Source organism: Pelobates fuscus, chromosome 5, assembly GCF_036172605.1.
Source record: "Pelobates fuscus isolate aPelFus1 chromosome 5, aPelFus1.pri, whole genome shotgun sequence".
NCBI classification, from domain to species: domain Eukaryota; kingdom Metazoa; phylum Chordata; class Amphibia; order Anura; family Pelobatidae; genus Pelobates; species Pelobates fuscus.
The window spans coordinates 104,957,442-104,981,222 of record NC_086321.1 but is presented as its reverse complement, the minus strand read 5'-3'; the positions used below and the strand labels follow the sequence as shown (position 1 = coordinate 104,981,222).

At 38.8% G+C, this 23,781-nt stretch overlaps 1 protein-coding gene across 1 annotated transcript in view; it reads right to left on the bottom strand.

The window, feature by feature from the left end:
* Window positions 1-1,314: 1,314 nt before the first annotated feature.
* Window positions 1,315-23,781, bottom strand: part of DMXL1 (Dmx like 1) — a 129,108-nt gene continuing 106,641 nt past the window's right edge. The window contains exons 29-43 of the mRNA XM_063454117.1: window positions 22,835-23,013; window positions 21,204-21,337; window positions 18,981-19,066; window positions 18,688-18,889; window positions 16,805-16,922; window positions 15,642-15,728; window positions 15,096-15,217; window positions 13,797-13,938; window positions 9,826-9,886; window positions 7,785-7,912; window positions 6,949-7,041; window positions 6,773-6,864; window positions 5,987-6,039; window positions 3,767-3,984; window positions 1,315-2,993 (exon numbers count right to left, since the gene is read on the bottom strand). Coding sequence (XP_063310187.1) covers window positions 2,769-2,993; window positions 3,767-3,984; window positions 5,987-6,039; window positions 6,773-6,864; window positions 6,949-7,041; window positions 7,785-7,912; window positions 9,826-9,886; window positions 13,797-13,938; window positions 15,096-15,217; window positions 15,642-15,728; window positions 16,805-16,922; window positions 18,688-18,889; window positions 18,981-19,066; window positions 21,204-21,337; window positions 22,835-23,013 — 1,940 coding nt within the window. The 3' untranslated portion in view covers window positions 1,315-2,768. The remainder of the gene's footprint in view (window positions 2,994-3,766; window positions 3,985-5,986; window positions 6,040-6,772; window positions 6,865-6,948; window positions 7,042-7,784; window positions 7,913-9,825; window positions 9,887-13,796; window positions 13,939-15,095; window positions 15,218-15,641; window positions 15,729-16,804; window positions 16,923-18,687; window positions 18,890-18,980; window positions 19,067-21,203; window positions 21,338-22,834; window positions 23,014-23,781) is intronic.

Genomic DNA, 23,781 nt, shown 5'->3' with positions numbered 1-23,781 from the left:
TAATTTGTATGTGTTTGTATGAGTGTGTGTGCATGTCTGTGTGTATGTATGTCTGTATGTGCCTGTGTGTGTATGTCTGTATAGGAGTGTATGTGTGAGTCACTGTGTCTGTATCTCATAAATACAGAGATATACACACAGACACATGCATATAGACTGTATGTGTGTCGGGGGGGTGTCTGTCTGTCTGTCTGTCTGTCTATGTATGTGTATGTATGTGTCTATGTGCCCCTGTGTATGTCTATGTCTGTAAGGGGGCCACGGATCAGTTTCACACTGGGGCCCCATGTATTGTGTGTACGCCACTGCCTCAATTAATGCTCTTAACCCCTTAAGGACACATGACGTGCGTGACATGTCATGATTCCCTTTTATTCCAGAAGTTTGGTCCTTAAGGGGTTAAAGGTATCATGCAGTGCTACTCCCACATAGCAGCGCATAGAAGACTAATTTATAGGTAGTACTACATCACCAGCAGACTTCATAAGATTTTCCCCAAGTCACAGATACATGCTGGCGCTGCGGAACGACACAAGGCACGATGACCCACATATGGTTGGAATGCCCAGTTATCAAGCCCGTATGGGACAATGTGAGGAACCTGATCACGACCCAGAAAATCACTAATGAGCAGATGACCATGAAAACCTACTTGCTCCATCTTTTCCCACACCGCTTGCATAAAAATCTCAAACAGCTGATTGCAATCATGCTCACTGCTAGAAACTTGATAGAGGTCAACTGGAAAAAAAACAACCTGCACCTCCAACACTAATCTCCAGCAAAAGCTTTATTATGTGTGTGAACAAATGTCACTAAGCTCCCCTGCGCAATTTTAACCCTTTTATCAGAGTGTGTGGAGTAGCTGGGTGAAACATTACACTGACAACACAAACGAGACTGCAAGCCCAACAGCGAAAAACACGCCGCAGTCAGGGGGAAACTCTCTTTCAGTGGTGGCAGGGAGTCTGTGTTGGGGGTCGTTGGTCATTTCATGAAAATTAACTAATATTGCAGATTAGTCATCCGGGTGTACCGCTTTCCTCTATCCCTGAGGTGATTGTTTGTGTAAACCTCAGGTACACGTACAAATCGCAAAATTGACCATTGTCATTTATGTTACCGCTCCTTTATGCACTGTGTAAACGTGTATCGTCTTTGCATATGAATACCTGTGAAACTGTTCATTCTATTTGAAAAGCAATAAAAAATGTATAAAAAATGTATGAAAAAAAAAAAAACCTGGGAAGTGACCGTTCCTCTTTAAAAGACTACATAACTGCATTTACTATGAATTACTATTTCCATACCAAATTACATGGTCACTGTTTATTTAAAATATGGGTATGCAATGTAAATACATGACAAATCACAATGTATTCTAAATTAGAAACTCAAATCATACAATGTATTCCCAGCCTTATTGTTCAGACAGATCTATGCTTAATATTTACTTCCTGAACAGCTCACCATGTCACATTTTTATTGTAATTATTTTTTTTTGTATCATCCGATTGCTAAATTATTGCACTGATTTAAAGTCTTTTATTGGAAATTCAAAATTTTATATGTGACTTGCTTAACATTTTAATTATTGAATATATAAATTGACAAGTCTCCCTACCCAAAAAAGGAGAAGGAAAAAAAAAAACCTAAGAAATGTGACATTTATCCTGAGAATGTAAAAAAAATTAAAAAAAATAAAAGACCGTTCCTACATCATATGTCTTCAAACTTTTGCTAATATGCTTGAATATATAGAGTGAACATATTTTTATATTTTAAACAATTAATTTTGTTAGTTATAACAGTTAACCTATTAATCTTTATTAAAGAAATATATATATATTGAATGGTGAAAAAGCAAAATAAACATTTTGAGCAATAAAAAGTTTAAGCTCTTTGTGCTCTTAGTATTTTGGTCAAATACACTTAAAAGTGTATACATCTAGAATTTGGCAAAAAATAAAAAGCAAAAAAAAAAAAACAGAAGATGAGAGTTTGGATGTAACTTTCCAGCATTTCTATAAAGCTTGCAAATATCAAAAAGAATTTGCCTATGTGCCAAACTGTAACATCGTAGAAGGCAAGTAGAATTAAAGATTTGTTGTGCTAGAAAGTGATTTGACCATAGCAAATGTTCTGTCACTATTTTATGAAGAAATATCTTACATAGGTAAACACTACCTAAATTTCCGCTCTAGGTTTCTAGAATAATCGGCAACATCACATAAATATAATTTATCTTCATTTTATATATGTGTAAGTATATATAAGTGTATGTATGTATGTTTATATGTGTATTAATTAAATGCAATTTTTAAAAGTTAATTGCATATTTTAAAAAATATTTTCTATATGTGCAGATTGTTTTAAATATCTAAAAACAAATGTTTGCTAGAAAAGAAAAAAGAAAAAAAGAGACTTCAGCAGCAATACAGGTATGTATGAATCTATATATGTATATATCAATTTACATAGGTCAATTTTTCCCAGTTTAGGCAATATAATATTCAGTTGCTGAATGATCATGTTATAATCATTGTTAAGGCATCAGTGCGTCAAGGGCAAAAATAAATAAAATTGAGAAAAAGCATCTTAGTGGCAGATCTGTTAAGCAACATTGCACATTTCACCCGCCGGCCACTTTCCATTTAAATACATTATTTTAACTAATTTCAGTGCCAGTGCAGAATACTGCATTGTGACGCCAGTGGTATCAGGCTTAAACAATGCAAAAAGGAAAAGAAAAAATGAAAATAAATAAATCAAAGCACATATTTGACATCATTTTTAAGTAGGTCACTAAGTGTACTGAAGCGATCTGGCAATATTCTCATTTTGACTGTGCCATCAGCTCCACAGGAGAATATGTAATTGGCTGGACCAGTCTCTATCTGCATGACACCTGTTCCAATGTTTCTGAAGATGGACTGGCGAGCATGCTCGTTAATGAAAGTGTGTAGGAGACTAAATGTTGACAGGCTCCAGACCTAGGAGAAAAAGAGGAAAAAATAGCAATGATGCAGTGCTTGCAATGACCCTATTACAATAACACATTTTCTTATATAGCCTGCTCATATCCAATGATAACATAGCTAATTTTTGATGTGTAACTTCCCAAATATTAGACAAGAAAAACTGAATGATTATGTAAAAATTGGTGAAGATACTTTCATCATTCCCAAACCATCTAACTGAAGATTTTAGAAGTTTTATACTTGTTAATTGAGAACAGTAACTGACAAAAAGTATCTGAGTTTCTGTGAGGGATAAATTGTCTTGCAAGTATGAATGGTGATCGAGTTGGCATTTGCAATATGGTTACCGAACTTCACACAGATCTAAGCTTCAATGTACCAAATAATTGGGTTTCAAACGTGGCACAAACCACTGACCTACAGGAGTAGAGATCTGATATGAACCTATGAACTTTCCGCAGACTTCAATAGGAATTTAAAAGCATACATGCTTTTTGTATGTATTAGATACCCTTTACTAGATGCTGCATGTACCCAATGATCTTTAAAAACACAAAAAAGTCAACCCAGCTCTCCTCTTAACTACAAATCTAAAGATGTGGCTCAACTACTGAGGATCATCAGGTGACTGGCAAAGTTTTTATTGATGAACTGAAATAGTTCAGAAACAGTTTGAGATCCATCTGCTGGCTACACATGGATTCTAAAGATTGCATCTCTTTCATAAAACATTACAATATCATATATTTAATGCCCCAAAACAACGAAAACAAGCCTGATCTTACCTTGATGTTGCCCTCTGCTGACCCAGTGATGAAATATTCTTCTGTTGTATCCACAGCTATAGCTTTCACTGCAGAATCATGACTCTGAAAAACATGCCTCTGTTGTTTCTGACGTAGGTCAAACAGACAAGTGAAGCCTTTTCTGCCTCCTGATATTAACAGCTGATTTTTTGGCGCATAAGATATCACCGTGGCTCCACTATCATGGCACGTAAAAGCTGAAAACCACATAAAACAAAGTTAAATAATTTAAAGAAAAATTATATTTAATGTTTCTTATGTAGTTAAAATTGTTTAAAAACAAATGAAATAATGTTTAATGAGCAGGACTATACTTACAATGGATAAACATATCATTCATGCAAAACTTGCTTAACTAAACCATTAGGTAATTAATACAAATGATAATTCAAAAGAACAATGTCACCAAATCCAAACTTGTTGGCCTTGGGACAAAGTGGTTAGTTTGGTGGTACCAGATCAACCAGAATACAAATGATACAAAATAAAATCAATGCAGCTTGCTATGATAGTTTAATAAAAAAAAATAAAAAAAATGTAACTTAAAACATTTAATTCAGATGGTTTCTAAGCATCAAATATAAAATTTAGGGATACCAATAATGCTTGCAAAATTTAAATTAAATGGGCTAAACAAGAAAATAAGAAACTGATTAGTTAAATATGGCAAAAATAAACCCAAACAGCAAATGTAATGTCCATAATTAAAATAGGTTGGATTTTAGGCAAAAAATTTGATCCTAAGATCTTAAAATCTGTGATGGTGAACGGATTATTAAAAGAGAACAGACATTCCTTATAAAAAATATATATAGATTGGTTATTGCAATAGGTGATATCTACTCTGACAAGTTATTTGATACAGTTCCACACAATATTATTATGTTATTTATATAGCGCCAACAAATTCCGAAGCGCTTTACAGTGGGTGTACGGAAATACAGTTAGAAATAGCAGAGAGGCAGTCAGAGACAATAGTCAAGAAGAACGGGGAGAGATCAGGAGAGGACAGATAGATTTGCGTGTCAACCGCATAGAAATTATATTTGAAGCCAAAGGCGCTACTGAGTTTACCAAGGGAGGCAGAATAGATGGAGAACAGTAGGGGACCAAGGACGGAACCCTGGGGGACACCAACAGAGAGGCGTTGTGGAGAAGTAGCAGAGCCAGAGAAAGAGCGCTGGGAGAGTTAGAAGGAGCACCAGCAGAGAGCAATATCTTGTAGTCAGATATTTCGAAGGATGAGAAGACGCTGTTGATGATCAACAGTGTCAAAAGCCGCAGAAAGGTCAAGGAGAATTAGGATAGAGTACTGACCACAAGATTTTGCAGCGAGTACATCATTGGATACTTTGGTCAGTGGCGTTTCCACAAAGTGCTTAGCACGGAAACCAGAGTGAAGCGGGTCTAGCTGAGCGTTGGACTCGAGGAAGTCTGTCAATCTCACATACAAAACTCTTTCAAGGATCTTGGATGCACAAGGCAGTAGCGAGATAGGACAGTAGTTGGATGGGGAGGTGAGGGCGGTGGATGATAGCAATTCTTAAAAGAGTGGGTATAAATGGGTGGACAGTGTGAACTTCAAAAGAAGAAAAGGATAGGGCAGGGGCAGTTATGATTGGTTGAAAGGTACATTGAGGGGAGAGAAAGATGCCTAGACCACCTCCTTTACAGTTGAGTCTCGTGAGAGAATTGTAGCCCACCAAAACACAAAGAATGGCTTAAAGATAGAGTGCAGAAAGTAGTTAATTAAAAGGTTTTGGACTAAGATGGGTTACAAAATGAATAAGCAAGATTTTACTTATGACTAAAAATCAAGTTGTTTATCTTGGGAAAAAAAGGGTAGTCTCAAAGGGGATATGTTAACATTATACAAATATACTCAGCCTCAATGCAAATAACTTTTGCCCCTAGCAGAGGAAAGGAATCTTTGGCAAAACTATACAGATGTGGAATTATCTGCCTAAAGGAGTTGTGTTATTGTGTTCTTTAAAGATTTCTAACAGTCTGGACACTTTTTTGGTAGTATATAATTAATAGGCAGGTAAAACGCTTGACAGTATCAGCGGATATCACAATAAAGGTTTTGTTTCTTAGTGGACCTAGTTATTATATATGCTGTCAACATATAGCATAAAAATAGCAAAATACACAATAACAGGTCTATTCTAACAAATCTCTCATATAGAGAATACATACCATGGATTGAACTATTTGTTGGTGACACTAAAGTATCCCATAAGCAGACATTTCTAGAAAGAAAGAAAAAAAATATGTACACTTTACAAAAGATATCTGCAATAATTCATATCATGAGATGTGTATGTATGTATATATGTGTGACTTAACTCTGGTGACTGCGCCGGCAGACATAACACATTTTCATTTTGGCGCACATTTATTACTACACTACATTCATCTAGCAAGAAGCATTTAACAAACATACATTATAATTTAATATTTATGGAAAATGAAAATTTAGCAAAGGCAATTTCAACTCTGTGTTCATCTCACATGCACAAGTGAAATATTTTGCAATAGACTATTACAAAATAACTCACATATTTACAGATTAGTAGTGGTAGTAGTGGTAGTAGTGGTAGATGACAAAAGCACAGAGTAACTGGATCAGCATTACTGAAAATGTAGTTCATAGCAGCAGAGAAAATTTGTCATCAACACTGCAATCATATTACATTTTTAAACTGGTCAAAAAATTTAATTAAAACACCCTTTACCACATGCAAGTGGCTCAATAAAAACTTTTTTTTTACCTTGTGACTAAATATATTCTATATAAATAATGTATGTGTATGCATACATATGCATTTTGTGCTTAGTTGAAAAACACCAGAGGTGATCAAAACGTAGATCGCCAGTTGTAGTAGAATTTAAATACCTATGATCCATTGCCAAATATAAGTCTTTCCCGAGTCTACTTTAAAATAATTGTGAGGATTGCCTCCTTGATATCTCAGATCTTACCGGTTATCTGTTGATTGTCCAGCTGTTGCTATTAAAGAAGAACTACTGACGAAAACAAAATCATTGGCAGTTTTGTTGTGGCATTGCCACACCTGTCAAAAAAATAAAACATGACACTTTAGTAAAAGCATATATAAATTTTACAGCATGTAAAAGCAGTTTAGCAGGGAACCTACCAAATAAGGTTTGGGCGGGCTTCCTGCAGCCGTACTATATTTCCAGTTTGTCTGATACAGACTTATTAACCCATCAGCATCAACGATCCCAAACTGCAAATTTAAATACAATAATAAGCTGTAACTGCAAATATTTATTAAGCAACAAAAGAACAAACACAAAAAGTAGAGTTAATACACTTCATAATCTTAAAATCTACAGCTGAAAGGGATCATTGAATCAAATAACAAAATAATTTAAAAAAAAAAAACACGTATTTTTTTGATGGGGAAGGGGGAAGAGGGATGGATGTACGCATATTTAACTTCTATTTCAACATACATTTTGAGATGAGTGGGGAGAGGGGGGTGCATTCTTTCTGAAATTCTCATGCAAATCACATGCATATCACAAGAAGCTTTTTTTGTCGCCTACAGCAGTGTTACTGAAATCTAGATCTGCCTGCTAAAGGAACAATGCAATAATTTCTTTCATGATTAATAATGTAAAATAGTATTATATCTAACTATTAAGATGCAATGATCTGTTAAGATGTACGTTAAAAAGATGTATTTGTTTGTGACACTAGACTATTTCTTTTTTTTTAACTTTATATTATTGGCTACCTATTGACTTGTTAAATGAAAAAAAAAAAAGCCATAAGACTTACTTGTAATTGAGAGCAGTAATTGCCTTACTGCCACTAGAGATGAGTTAAGGCAAAATGTAAACATTGCAGATTTTTTGCATGTATGCATCAAAACCACAACAATCAAGTAAATAAAACCCAAAAACTTGAAGATCAGCTTAAAAGGTTTAAATGACAAAGTTATAGTAGAACAGAAGTAAGGAATACCTTATTTCCTTGATGGTTAAATCGTATCCGTGTAACCCTTGGATTTCCTGCAGACCGAAAGCATGTTATCTGCTGGGAATGTCCCCACTCGAACATTCGCACGCTACCATCTTGAGCACCTGTCAGATCTATTATAAAAATAAACCGTTAATAATCCTGCATTCATTATCCCAACCTTAAAAAGCAGAAATATATGAAAGTGTTATAAATATATATATTTACAGTGCTAGTACATAAGAGCTGCAAATGCCCACCTGTCTGAAGACACCACAGTGTGACATGCTTAAAAGGAAACTAGCAAAGCGGTATTCAGTCGTCAAAATCAAGGCTGTATTCCCTGAAATCCCTGATTTGAAAGTTTAGGAACACAGTGCTTATTTATCACGGATCATCTCAGCCACTCAGACATTAATCATTCTATTCAACAAGTAAAACCAGGGCCGGATTAACATAGGGGCTGATGGAGCTGCAGCTCCAGGCCCAGGCCCATTTAATAAAAAATCAAAAAGGCACTTTTTTTTTTACACACTAATCTTAGGTTTGCCACCTGACTGGTATTTTACCAGCACAGCCGGTATTTGAGGCCGCCTGTCCGTGCCGGTATTGCAGTAATACCGGCAAATACAAATGCAGATATTTTTCTCAGTATAAACGGAGATTACTCTGCAACAACAACAACAGCCAGTAGGGGTCACTGTGTGTGGAGAGATGCAGGGATAGGTAGTTACAGCATATCCCTCCCTGCCTTTCTCTACTCACTGATCCACGGGGGAGCAGCTACACAGCACAGAGAGTTCAGACAGCAGCTCCCAGCCTGCAGAGACAGACTTCAGCTCAGGGAAGTGAGGGATGAGGGGAAACGCAGCAGGGAGACATGGGGACACTGAGACACTAGGGGACACTGTGAGACATGGTAGGGGGTTGAGACACATGGGGACGCTGTGAGACATAGGGACATTGGGAGACACATTGGGACACGGAGACACTAGGGACACAGTGTCTCCATGTCTCCCGGTGTCCCCATGTCTCCCAGCCAGTGTCCCTAATGTCTCAGTGTCCCCATGGCTCCCAGTGTCCCCATGGCTCCCAGTGTCCCCATGGCTCCCAGTATCTGTGTCCCCATGTCTCTCAGTGTACCCATGGCTCAAAGTGTCCCCAAATGTCTATGTCCCCATGTCTCCCAGCCTTTGTGCCTAGTGTCTCACTGTCTCCATGGCTCCCAGTGTGTGTCCCCATGGCTCCCAGTGTTCACGTCTCCCAGCTAGTGTCCCTATGTCTCCCAGTCAGTATCCCTAGAGTCCCCATGTCTCTCAGTGTCCCTAGTGTCCCCATGCCTCCCAGCCAGTGTCCCAAATGTATCAGTGTCCCCATGTATCCCAGTGTCTGTGTCCCCATGTCTCTATGTCCCTAGAGTCTGTGTCCCCATTTCTCCCAGTGTCCCCAAGTCCCTCAGTGTCACTGGGTTTCTATGTGTCCCCGGGTCTCACTTTGTCCCCATGTCTCTCAGTGTCCCCTAGTATCCTAGTGACACGGGACACACTGAGACATGGGGACACTGGGAAAAATGAGGACACTGGGACACTGGGAGACTAGGGGACTGGGCGACATGGGGACACTGACACTGTGATACATAGGGACACTGATGCCAGGCTGGCCTTCCAATTCTTTGGGCAGACATGCCCCCCTTTTTGCAGTTCTGGTCACGTGATTCGCGTGAGTGGCCCACCACCCCGCCCATTGGCTTCCTGCTTCACTGGACACTGCTATTAGGGAGTATGGATTTACTTGAAAGATGAAAGCATAAATTAGAGAGAGAGATTAGCATAGAGTATGTGTTTTCTTATAGCTGCATCATTAGAGTTTCTCTCCAACACCATCTCCATCAGATACATGACGCTTGGGAGGTATGACAGTTTTAGTGTTTTTGGCCGATAAGATTCTGTAATTAGGCCCATCATAATTGTCAGCACCAGGCCCAATGGGCTCTTAATCTGGCCCTGAGTAAAACAAATACTAAAAACAAAATGCAAAATTAACTTACAGTAAGGCAATGTTGGATGAGAGGCCATTCTTCTGACATTATTGATGGGCTTCTTTATCATCTAAGAAAAATAATGGAGAAATACAAACAAACTGAGTTTTCAAACAATGTTTCGTAAAAGAGAAATTTAAAAGAACTGATATCTCATGTCAATTTTCAATACTCAGCTAAGACCTGCCTGTTTTCCTACTTATTCTAAAAAAAAAAAAAAAAAAAAAGTGCTGACTTTTCTAATGCCACGTTTGTGATTCAACATATATGTTGTGGTTGAGCTTGTTTATGCTGTCGTGGCATTACAGGCAAAATGTATTTTCATGCACAGCTAAAATAAAGAATTATTTACAAAAAGAAAAAAAAAAAAAAAAACTTGGACATTTGATACATACATTAAAGAAAAATTCCAAGTGAGCACACTCAATCAATAAATTAGTTTCTATCTTGCACAAAATGGTTGTGTGTTTCCTACAACTTGAGAAGACCGGAAGCATTGTGGGTGCCCAGAGAGATCGAGGTAAGTGTCAAATAGTGTTAAACTGGTTTTACCTGTAATGGTGGAAATGTGTCAGGGCAATCAAGGCACCATAACCAGTATAGTAGGCTATAGTTATTTTAAACAATTTTAAATACAGACATTTTAAAGAGATACTATAGTGCTAAGGATAAAAAGTTGTGTTTGATCATATACTCAACATAAAAATATCATGATAAAACAAAACATTTAAACACCACTAGGCAAACTAGCAAGTTTCACAAGGCACTTTACAGTATTGTTTTCCTGGGACTACAGTGTTTAACTATTTAGGTTTCTGATCGCTTAGATAAGGTGATTTTACTACACCACAGCTGGCCCCTCCTGACTATAATGTCCATTTAAAGGGACACTATAGTCACCTGAACAACTTCAGCTTAATGAGGTTGTTCAGGTGAGTGCTACAGATACCCGGAGCCTTTTTCTTGTAAGCACTGTATTTTCTGAGAAAATGCAGTGTTTACATTGGAAGCTTGGAACACCTCTTGTTGCAGTCAATCAGACGGCCACCAGAGGGACTTCCGAGTTCAGAGGCCCTAAAAAGGCCTCTCGTCCGATGCATTCTGGGTGAATGCATCAGACGGGCTATCAGCACACAAAGCACTGTGAACGCGCTTTGTGTGCTGATAGCCTGTCAGCACTGCTGTGGGCGTGGCTTCAGCTGACAGCTTCAGCTGACAGCTGAAGCCCGAACCCACAGGGACGCTTACTGTCCACAATAGTGGTTGAAGGGGGGGGGGAGACCTACTCTCCTTCCCCCCCCCGGCCCCACCCCTGAGCGGTGGGTGGGGGCCCTAAAATTATCGATAAGGGGGGGGGACCTACTGTCCCCCCCCCCGGCCCCCACCCCTGTGCGGCGGGTGGGGGCCCTAAAATGATCAATAAGGGGGGGACCTATTGTCCCCCCCCGGCCCCCACCCCTGAGCGGTGGGTGGGGGCCCTAAAATTATCGATAAGGGGGGGGACCTACTGTCCCCCCCCCCCCCCCGGCCCCCACCCCTGTGCGGCGGGTGGGGGCCCTAAAATGATCAATAAGGGGGGGACCTATTGTCCCCCCCCGGCCCCCACCCCTGAGCGGTGGGTGGGGGCCCTAAAATTATCGATAAGGGGGGGGACCTACTGTCCCCCCCCGGCCCCCACCCCTGTGCGGCGGGTGGGGGCCCTAAAATTATCAATAAGGGGGGGACCTACTGTCCCCCCCGGCCCCCACCCCTGTGCGGCGGGTGGGGGCCCTAAAATGATCAATAAGGGGGGGGACCTATTGTGCCCCCACCCCTGAGCGGTGGGTGGGGGCCCTAAAATGATCAATAAGGGGGGGGGCCTACTGTCCCCCCCGGCCCCCACCCCTGTGCGGCGGGTGGGGGCCCTAAAATTATCAATAAGGGGGGACCTACTGTCCCCCCCGGCCCCCACCCCTGAGCGGTGGGTGGGGGCCCTAAATACAAAGGGGGGGGGGGACCCTAGTTAACCCTCCCCCCCAAAAAAATGTTTTATCTCCCTACCTACCCCCCTCACCCTAAAAATAATGAGGGGGGGAACATTAACTAAAAACCTGTAAAAAAATAAAAATAAAAAGAGATAAAAAAAACTTACCATTCGATGTTTTCTTTCTTCTAAAATCTTCTTTCTTCAGCCTAAAAAAGGCCAAATAAAAATCCATAATAACCGACGCAATTAAAAAACCCATCCAATCACAGTGCTCTGTGTCATTTTACAAGCGTGGGAAAATTCCAAAGAACTTTCCCACGCTTGTAAAATGACAAAGAGCACTGTGATTGGATGGCTTGAAATCCATCCAATCACAGTGCTCTGTGTCATTTTACAAGCGTGGGAAAATTCCAAAGAACTTTCCCACGCTTGTAAAATGACAAAGAGCACTCTGATTGGCTCAAACCCACCAATCAGAGTGTTCTTAGCCTAATTGCAGGGCGGGGCAAGGCTTTATAAGCCTTCCCCCGCCCTGCGGAGCTCAGTCTGCGCGGAGCCCTCCATGGGTGAAGATGGATTATTTTTTTTTGCGCTCGTTTTTTTTTTTTTAATTGCGTCGGTTATTATGGATTTTTATTTGGCCTTTTTTGGGGCTGAAGAAAGAAGATTTTAGAAGAAAGAAAACATCGAATGGTAAGTTGATTTTATCTCATTTTTTCTTTTTTACAGGTTTTTAGTTAATGGTCCCCCCTCATTATTTTTAGGGTGAGGGGGGTAGGTAGGGAGATATTTTTTTTGGGGGGGGGGGGGGAGGGGGAGGGTTAACTAGGGTCCCCCCCCCTTTGTATTTAGGGCCCCCACCCACCGCTCAGGGGTGGGGGCCGGGGGGGACAATAGGTCCCCCCCTTATTGATAATTTTAGGGCCCCCACCCGCCGCACAGGGGTGGGGGCCGGGGGGGGACAGTAGGTCCCCCCCCCCCTTATCGATAATTTTAGGGCCCCCACCCACCGCTCAGGGGTGGGGGCCGGGGGGGACAATAGGTCCCCCCCCTTATTGATCATTTTAGGGCCCCCACCCGCCGCACAGGGGTGGGGGCCGGGGGGGGACAGTAGGTCCCCCCCTTATCGATAATTTTAGGGCCCCCACCCACCGCTCAGGGGTGGGGGCCGGGGGGGGACAATAGGTCCCCCCCCTTATTGATCATTTTAGGGCCCCCACCCGCCGCTCAGGGGTGGGGGCCGGGGGGGGGGACAGTAGGTCCCCCCCTTATTGATAATTGTAGGGCCCCCACCCACCGCTCAGGGGTGGGGGCCGGGGGGGACAATAGGTCCCCCCCTTATTGATAATTTTAGGGCCCCCACCCGCCGCTCAGGGGTGGGGGCAGTAGGCCCCCCCCTCATTGATAATTTTAGGGCCCCCACCCGCCGCACAGGGGTGGGGGCCGGGGGGGGGGGAGTGGGTCCCCCCCCCCTTATTGATAATTTTAGAAAGCGAGCTGAGCTGTCAGACAGCTCAGCTCGCGAACGCGCATTCCGCGCACATGCGCGGTAAAGCGCTCAGGTTCTTCATAGGGCGGCATTCAATGCCGCTCTATGAAGAACGCGATTGGTGCAGCGCAAAGCCGTCCCATTGGGCCCCGCGATTTCGTCATTTTGACGAAAAAGGGGGCGCGGCCTAGCGGGGAGCTCGGCGCTGGAACGGAGGTAAGTTTTTAATATAAAAACACCGAATTTTTTTTTTTTTAATGAATGAAAGTTCATATAAAAGCAAGAAGAAAGGCTGGGGGACCTGTCTTTCTTGCTTTTATATGGTGACTATAGAGTCCCTTTAATAATGATTATTATAAAATGGTTGTACAAAAATATAATCATATTCTAAATACACAGGATCTCTGGATATTCAGTATATGAATTAATCACAATTAACATTTACCAATTTATTTTGCATTATAGGATGACAGAGAGACATAGAAAACTGTTGCATATCAAGCAACAATATTAAACATTTCTTACCACAGAAGCCCCGCGCCCAGTTTGTGTAGCTCCTAACCAAGGCATATTTAGAGGAGTGCCAGGATTGCTGTGGGTATAAGGAGTAGAACTTTGCACAGCTGGAACATCTTCACGAGTGTGTACCACCAAGAAGTCATCAGAACTAATGAATAAAAATAAAATAAAAAAATGTATGGAGGCAGCTACATAGAAACTCTATATGGCGGCTTAACTACTCTACTAGACACGCCTTAAAACTTACTTGCTACTGCGAGCATGAAGAGTCCATGGCATACTCAACAGGCACTTCCACTAGCCAATTGCTAGTGGATATTTTGAGCCCTGATATATATATATATATATATATATATATATATGGTATGTGCTCATCAATTTCTGAGCTCTAATAGGTACAAGCATGCTTTATTAATACAGTTTAATGTTTATATGGGAATCTATAGAACCAATTATGACTGCATACATCTGACAGTAGGATGTTCCAACATGAACATATTTTGTGGAGAATGCTTTGGAATAATTTTTTGTGTAAGTAAACAGGGAAAAATTATATAATTTGCACTTTAACTCATGCAACGGTGCTTGGAGTATCCTTTTAACAAAACAAAACAAAAAAAACACTACATGATCAATCAAGCCTTACTCTAAAAATATAAGATCAAATTATATTAAGCAATGAAGGAAATCAAATTGCTGTAAAGCAATTAAGAAAATGACATTGCTGTAAAGCAGTGATGGAAATGAAATTACTATAAAACAATGAAGACAATGAAATTTGAAAGTGAAAACCATAGCTTTTGGCAGTCAGGACTAAAAAAAAAAATAAAGAAAAAATAAATTCAGCAATAATGTCACTTCTGAATGCATCCATAAATATTAACAAAATATTCCAGTGTTAAACTTAAATAATTTTCCTTTTAACAGCTCCTTAACTTATTATGAAATTCCAGAAAGTTTAAATTATTTACAAAAAATAAATAAATAAATAAAAATAAACCAGGACACACATTCCCATGACAAAACAGAATTTGAAGTAATTACAATAGTTTGCATCCAATGCAATTATCCATGCAACAGGTTCGGTCTGTTTCTTTAATGCAAAACTGTTTTTCAAGTCTCATTGACTGTCTTGTGCATATTTAAAATTTTATTTCGAAGTTTAATATTTTGCACATTTGTGTTGATTATGCAAACATTTTACAGTTAACTCTGAATGCATTATTTGTAAACACTGTGGAGATCACAATTTTTCCTAGTGTTAACGAGTTTAAGAAAAACACACACACACACACACACAAATACCCTTTATTTTCCAGCTCAAACTCATCATCAATCCAAGAATATATCTGTGTGGCCAAGATTGAAGAAACATCAAGCTCCTGAATATCGTGACTGGATGCTATTGCAATGCAGTTTCTGTTTGCCTAAAGAGAAATAAAAATAAATTTAAAACAGGTAACATCTAATCTAATCATAAGAAGTCTATGCATGAGAAATAAAACAAAAGCACTTATCAAAACCAGTGTATACTTAAACATTCAAATTAATGCCAATGGGTAGAATTATAATAGCAACACTATAAGCCGACACTATAAATAAATAGATTAAGTTCATATGATGATTTCTGGCATTATAGTTTGCCAAGTGTTCTCAAAGTGAGCTACATTTGAAATATTGATCAAACTATAACTTAGACTAGTCTACTCCATGTTAATCGCCTGCCTTCAGGGTTTTTCTTGTGGACGTTACGAGTACTGAAGTAATTTTTCAAGAAATAGATATTGGTAAAATACTATCAAAAGCCATTAATGGTGAGTACAGAGAAAATGTGCTTATTCGCATAATTACTTTATTTACTGCAAAGGCCGTAATGATGTCTGAGTCTTTATGAATTATTCTTGCTCTTCCTCCAGAAGAACCCTGATCTGATTCAGTCTGGAAAGAAAGGGGGAAGAAAAAAAAAAGTCAAACAGAGAAACCCATTCTAAAATGCTTTATATTCTGGTAAAATAATAGATTAACCAAATCCATTATAAAATTTTAATCTGTCATGTTATAGAGAAATGGTAACCAATTATTTTGACAAACTCTATATGTGGAGTCCAGACATGGTTATTTAAAAAAACAAACAAAAAAAAAAAAACGCCACAACAGCTGTTGCCAGAGATTCGACATACAATTAGAGACAATTGTGTGGCATGAAGAATCGTGCACATTTTTAAAGTGTTAGTGAGGTTTAAACAAGTGAAGTATACAAGAGAAATTACAATGAAGTGACTAGTTAGTTCAGGCATTAAGTACTGTGGTAATGTTTAAGCAAAGCTAACTGGTCAGCAGTAGTCAATACACATGAGAAAGTAATAGTTGTAAGGAAACTCAAGGTAAATCAGGCATCATGTGACACTACGCTTTGATTGTCTGGCTAAGCGTTATGGTAGTAGTGTCATTGTAGCTGTGCTTAAGTAATAGAGTGTATGCAATGCTGTGCACTGTTTTGTTTTTAATCCACACTGTATTAAAATAATAATCTGTTACATAAGAATCAGCATATATTCCAAGCCTGGATGAACAAACTGGTGAAACATAAAAGAAAAAAAACAAATGCTTCTTTGTGGTTCCTCTGAAAGCATACAGGCTCCTTTGTTATTGTAATATTTTGTTGTCATGTTAATGAGGTGTATGTACCAATTGTCGGCTTATTAAATACAGCAGAGAGGTGAAAATAACGGTTACTCACAGAAGCTGCATAATTCAAACTGAGTCAACTGAAACTAGATGGGGAAAAACAGTCATCTCACAATCTGAATACTGCTATATGATTGGTTGGTATTTATTTATGCAAATATTACAGTTATGTATATCAATATAGCTGGTGCCCAGTAGAGCGATATCAGAACCTTTAAAAAAATACAAAAGGGAGAGAGTATGCATTTTCCATAAACCAATACATTAAGTTGGCCACTCTGTAAAACTATGCTTATACTGAATATTGCTTTCAAACACATACATACCTCATTGAGACTGTTTTTCTTCGTAAAAACGTTTCTTATAAAAGTTTCTTGGATGCATTCTTGTTTAACCAAATATTGCCAGAGCCTCTTCACTGGTAACGTGCTTGAATGCTTTGATCTAATGCATACACATATATATATATACACAAATAAATTAGCAAGAATGAAACTGAAAGCAAAATGCTAGGAGAATCTTGCCTGAATATGACAATAATAAGTTAATTTTAGCTTGACTAAAACAATTGTGTTGCAAGGGATGAAGTAATTGTGTCCCATTATGTATATAAGATTTTTAGCTTAACCATTATGAAAAAGTGCTTAAAAGACCACTATACGCACCCAAACCACTTCAGCTCAATTAAGTGGTCTGGGTGCCAGGTCCATCTAAGGTTAACCCTGCAGCTGTTTTAGAGAAACTGCTATTTTTAGAGAAACTGCTATGTTTACAATAGGGTTAATCCAGACTCTAGTGGCTGTCTCATTGACAGTCGCTAGAGGCGCATCTCACTGTGAAAATCACAGAGAAGATGCTGACGTCCATAGGAAAGCATTGAGAAATGCTTTCCTAGGGACTGATTAAATGCGCGCGCGGATCTTGCCGCGCATGCGGCAGATGACGTCGGAAGAGGGAGGAGAGTCCCCAGCGCTGGAGAAAGGTAAGAGTTTAACCCCTTCCTCCCCCTAGAGCCCAGCGGGAAGGGTACCCTGAGGGTAGGGGGATGCTAAAGACCCTATAGAGCCAGGAAAACGAGTTTGTTTTCCTGCCACTATAGTGGTCCTTTAAGATTGGCTCCTCACTTCCTGGGTGAAACAAAAATTGGAGGCTGCTACAGAAACCAGAAAACGAAATCTTAAATATTGCTCAATCTCACAACAAATGTGTTTTCTTAATGGCAAGGGAATATTGTAGCACATCTTTTGTACCTCAGCTTGGCAATGAAATATACCAATAGGTTTACACGATTTGTATGGTAGGATTATTAATAATATTAAAAAAAAACAACTTTTAACTATTCCTTTAATTATTATGCCAAACGTTTTAACTTAACACCTTGATTTTGTTTCCATTTTCCAAAATGTATAGGTTTAAGCCTATCCTTTTCAGCAGAGAGCTAAAATCCTACTTCCCTGCATGTTAGCCTTTAAATTTGATAAAACATTTATAGAATGTCGTTTTAACATGAGTTTTACACAGATTAAACGTGCTAGCTTTTTTATTTTTTTCAAGCATCTTCAATGTATAGTTTCTCATAGCTTTATTTTGGCTGCTTGTGATCTTTGGTTAGATCTGTATACAACCTAATTGAAAACAACTAATAAACCAGAGATATGCTAAATTTGATATCTTCAAAAATATATTTTACAGCAATGGTCAAAGTAAAGGATTGTTTGTGGCTGCATTTTCATATGCCAACATTTTAATACATTAACACTTAATAAATTATATAAAAATAAACTATAGTTTCTAGCACTTTCCACTGATGCTATTCAACAATCCAAGGACATGTTACACAGCATAAGGCACTATTTTATTCTTAGGAAGAATCTTTCACATGCTTACAATATGCAAATTGGCTTACAGATCACTATTAAACCTCAAACAAAGCCATTATATATAGCGTCGAAGCAAAGGAAAGCGATTGTATTAATGTGTACTAAAAAGATTTTGTATTCTGACTTCAACTAACTTCAATGAATGCAACGTATATCACATACAAGGTTTGTTTAAACTGTTACTTATGATTTCATTATCTATGCTCAAGTGTGATTTACAGACAACTTCCTAAAACCCTAAATAACCTAGCACACATGTGCGAATAAGGTCTGTAATTACTGGTATTTATAAACAAATATGCAGATAAGACTACTATTTTTAAACTAACCTAAATGGAGTATTTGATGGTTCTAGCAATGCTTTGTGTCGTAAGATAGCTGGTCCTGCAGACAGAGCCTCTTCTGAGGTAGGTATTGTAATGAAGTCCGGGGGAGGACCACCATATATCTCAAGACGTTTTAGCAGTACTTGTTCCCATCTCTGTAAAGTCTTCAGGGTGGCATGGCACAGTGGAGAAGCTACTGGGAGATCTAGAACAAAATAATAAAATTACTAATAAAGGTATGGTAACTTCAGCCTGAGCATTTCTGCCATGTCATGGAAAGGTGGCCAACAAGTTACCTGAAAGTTCATGGCCTGCAAGTGGATAGAAATGTTTGAGGTTTTGAAGCACAAACTGAATCATAGCAAGACGCATTAAAGCCCAACTGCAAATAACAGAGAAAACAAAGTAGTAAACATGATGCAAAAAAACCTCAAAAGGACGCAGCAAATGCAGCATGCTCAACCAAGTACATGATGGCAGGGAATTTATTTTGGGTTGATGGCTTTTAGGTGTTTGGGGAAAAAAGACTGCAACTATGGATTTCCTATTAGTAGCATGGGTTAAAATCAAAGCACTAGATGAGAGCCAACATCACATAATCCATACTTAAACACCATACTTCCTAATACATTTTTTTGTTGGAGAGTACCTTTTAGAGTTTTGATATTTATGTAATTTGTACTAAGAATATATCTATGGTATGACTTGCACACACACACATTACACCCATGTGTAATGCAAACAAACCATATTCCCAACATTGATTTAATTCTATTGTATAAGCTTTTTCAAATTATAGCAATCTGCTAGAAATGTTTTTGTAATGCTTAAACTATTAACGTCTGTAGTAATTATTTTAGACAAATCATTTGATACATTTTTATAACAAATTGTGATCATTTGAAAAATTAATTTATAAAAATAAATAAAATAAAAAAAAAAACAAGGCCAATATGTTCAACATTACTGAATTAAAATATTAAAGGGACACTATAGTCACCAAAACAACTTTAGCTTATTGAAGCAGTTTTGGTGTATAGATCATTTCCCTGCAGTGTCACAGTTCAATTCTCTGCCATTTAGGAGTTAAATCACTTTGTTTATGCACCCTAGTTACACCTCCCTGCATGTGACTTGAACAGCCTTCCTAAACACTTCCTGTAAAAAGTCAGCTAATGTTTATACTTCCTTCATTGCAAATTCTATTTAATTTAAAATGTATTATCCCCTTCACTGTTGATAGTTTGCTAGACCCCACAGAAGTAGCCTGTGTATGATTAAAGAACCACTATAGTGCCAGGAAAACAAACTCATTTTCCTGGCACTATAGTATTAATAGGTGTGACCCCCCCCCCCCCGCATGAAAATCAGTGAGAAGCGCCTCTAGCGGCGGTCAATGAGACAGCCACTAGAGGCTGGATTAACCCATATGTAAACAAAGCAGTTTCTCTGAAACTGCTATGTTTACAGCAGGCAAGTTAACCCTAGAGGGACCTGGCACCCAGACCACTTCATTGAGCTGAAGTGGTCTGGGTGCCTATAGTGGTCCTTTAAAGTTAACTTTAGAGAGCAGGCAATACGAACTTTTAAAGTTACATCTAAAGTTACATCTGTTTATGCATGGTGTGTGAGTCACAGCCAGGGGAAGTGTGGCTAGGGCTGCATGGACAGACACAAATGGGATTTAACTCCTAAATTGCAGAGAATTGAGCAGTGAGACTGCAGGATCATGAGCTATACACTAAAACTGCTTCATTAAGCTAAAGTTGTTTTGGTATCTATAATGTCCCTTTAACATTTTAAGCCCAAACCTAACCTGCTCAGATAAAAGTAAACAACTTTCCAAAGAACTAAAAATGCAGCATTCATCCAATTAACAATAAAAGGGAATTGTACAATTTGCTATTGAGAGAACAAGACTGTGTTAGCAATACAGATTATATATGGATTGATATAACTAATGAGTAGAGTTGCAGATAGCTGCAGTAGATAACATTCTGATAACAACTGAAAGTGCTTTCCAACTTTGCTTTTTGGCAAGCTCCATTTATGCAAAGTGATACGCTGGAGTAAATTTGTAATATAATAATAAAACTAATTTAAAAATAAAAAAATAAAAAAAACAACAGCACAGACATTACTTAATACGTTATCACCAAACAACATGGCAAGTAATCTGCCTGGACATCATATAAAAGTACTGGTTTTAGGTCATTATGTTAAATTAATGTTTTCATGGTGTGAGTATCACTGTGCAAATCTTTTTCACTTACATATGAAATGAAATGTAGTTATAAGTACACACACACAAAGAAAAAAATACACATTAAAATGTGTGGCTGGTACTAACAATGGTTTTCATGCATTTGCATGTAAATATTGTATAGAGGCCTGCTCTGTTTTCTTTAACTTTTTTTAATTCAGCATGTAACACTGTTCTAAAAGTCTTTTATTCTCTGTAATAGCTTGTCTCCAAATGAACATGTAAAAGTACTAAATGTGACAAAACCCAATTATACCTATACGAATTGGCATTGGAATGTTCTTGAAGCTGCACTTCGGACAATGTGGCATCGTCATCTTCCTCATCGTCACTTCCTTGACTCTCTTCTGAATCATACTCCAGTACGTTGTATGAAAGAGGAAGGTAGGGCTGGAAAAAAAAAAAGAGCAAAATTACAATGTGATAAATTAATGTACATATGCAAATTAAGACAATGATAATTAGGGGAAAAAACAAAACAAATATCATTAAACCATGCAGATCAGTAAAACAAACAAAAACAGAACAAAAAACATGCAGATCAGTGCATTGTCTTTTATTAAATTTGGCTGGTATTATGTTGGACGATCAGGGCCCAGTTACTGCCTTGCAAGGTTCTGTTATAAAATTGTGGAGAGCTCAGAGATTAAAGGGATTTTCCAGTGCCAGGAAAACAAACACGTTTTCCTGGCACTAGAGAATCCTGGAGTACACCTCTCCTTCCATCCTAAGTCGGTGGGTCAGGCTCCGCCCCTGCGAGCGTCCGCCACGCAGGGGAGACCTAATGCGCAGGCACGGCAATGGCTGCACGTGCGCATTAGACCTCCCCATTGGAAAGCATTATTCAATGCTTGCCAATGGGGATTCCGGCAACGCTGCAGGTCCTCATGCGTAGCCTCTAGTCGGAAGCCGGAAGTCCCTCTAGTGGCTGTCTGGTAGACGGCCACTAGAAGAGGACTTAACCCTGCAAGGTAATTATTGCAGTTTATAAAAACTGCAATAATTACACTTGTAGGGTTAAGGGTGATGGGAGCTGGCACCCAGACCACTTCATTGAGCTGAAGTGGTCTGGGTGCCTACAGTGTCCCTTTAAATCAGAACGCAGGGCTGTGCTATTAAATCTAGCAGCAGAGATATTTTGCTATTAAATTGTGCAGAGCAGGACTGTTAAACCAGACAGGGAGGAAGTGAGAGTGACATTTTTTGACAGCAAGGAAAACATTTGCATATTCTCCAATTGCACAATACAAGGCAAAATTTTAAGTGGAAGTGCATCACTATTTTTTTACCAGATGAGGAAAAATGCTTAACACAAATATAATAATACTTAAACAAAACAATTGTGAAATACTTAGTGAGGCTAATTTAAAGGAACACTATAGGGTCAGGAACACTATAGGGTCAGGAACACTATAGGGTCAGGAACACTATAGGGTCAGGAACACAAACATGTATTCCTGACCCTATAGTGCAAAACCCATCATTCAAGTGGCTGGCCCCCCTCAGCCCCCTTAAAAGTTAATAAACCTCACCTTATTTCCAGCGCACGCGGGTCCACCGGCCAAACGCAGTTTTGGCCAATCAGCACCTCCTCATAGAGATGCATTGAATCAATGCATCTCCATGAGGAAAATTCAACGATCCCATGCAGAGTGTGGAGACTCTGAACGGCACTGCTGCCTACTGTGCAGCACTGAGTTAGGAAGCACCTCCAGTGCCATCTGAGGTGTCCCTAGGGGCAATGTAAACACTGCCTTTTCTCTGAAAAGACAGTGTTTGCATGAAAATGCCTGCATATAATGATTATACTCACTATAACAACTACATTAAGTTGTAGTTGTTCTGGTGACTATAGTGACCCTTTAATACACAATATTCACAGATTACCTTGGCTATGAAGTAATCCCAGATACTTAGTTCAGGAGGGATGAATTTTTCCCGAAAAATTGATGAACCCTGATCAACAACAGGTGAGGCGAGTGCAGGGGCATTCTCTCTGTGCTGAGCTTTTGTAGAAAGCCTAAAGCGTCTTGAAGGTTTCTCGCTTTCATCTATGGGAGGAGATACTATAAAAAGTAAAGAAAACAGCATTTTACATGTTAATATAAATAAATATTTACATTGTGAGGTTTAATAGATGTTTAAGTTACACTTTAGAAAAAAAAATGCTGAATCAATGTATATAACATGCAAAATAATTAATATGGTGCAAATTGGTCACTCTAAAACAATGCTATTGCAAGAAAAAGCGCTAAAGGTTGAAATTTTTCATCACAAAAAATAATTATTAAAAGATGTGCTTGAGGAGATATAAAGAAGACTGAATGATTATGTGCCTACGAATAGCATAGCTTGATCCAGCATGTTAACATTTAAACTATTAGACATATCTTGTTTTCTCTGGTTATGCTCTTTAAACTGTGTCAAATCAACTTACAAAAACTATATAAAAATGCAGAGTTGGCAAAATTCTCAAATTTTTACCAAACGTCTGCAAACTGTTTGCCAACCTTACCACTACTCATTGCTTTAAAACAAATCCAATGTTCCAATGTTCAATTTGCAACAAGTAATGTCATAGGAAATCTTACTTAAAAATCTTTAAGGTTTATTCGCCAAATGTGAAAAGCATTCAAATGGCATTCGGATGTGTGAACTGAAATGTTGAAATGTAATTTAAAAAGCACATAACATTCATCTTTACACTGTGTTCGCAGGTTTTCTAGCCAATGTATAAATTGTGAGAAAACCACTTAACGTTTCTCCACCCTGTCAGTAAATTCTTTGGAATAGACTATGCTACAGCACTGACAAAGGGAGGGCAAATGGTTCTT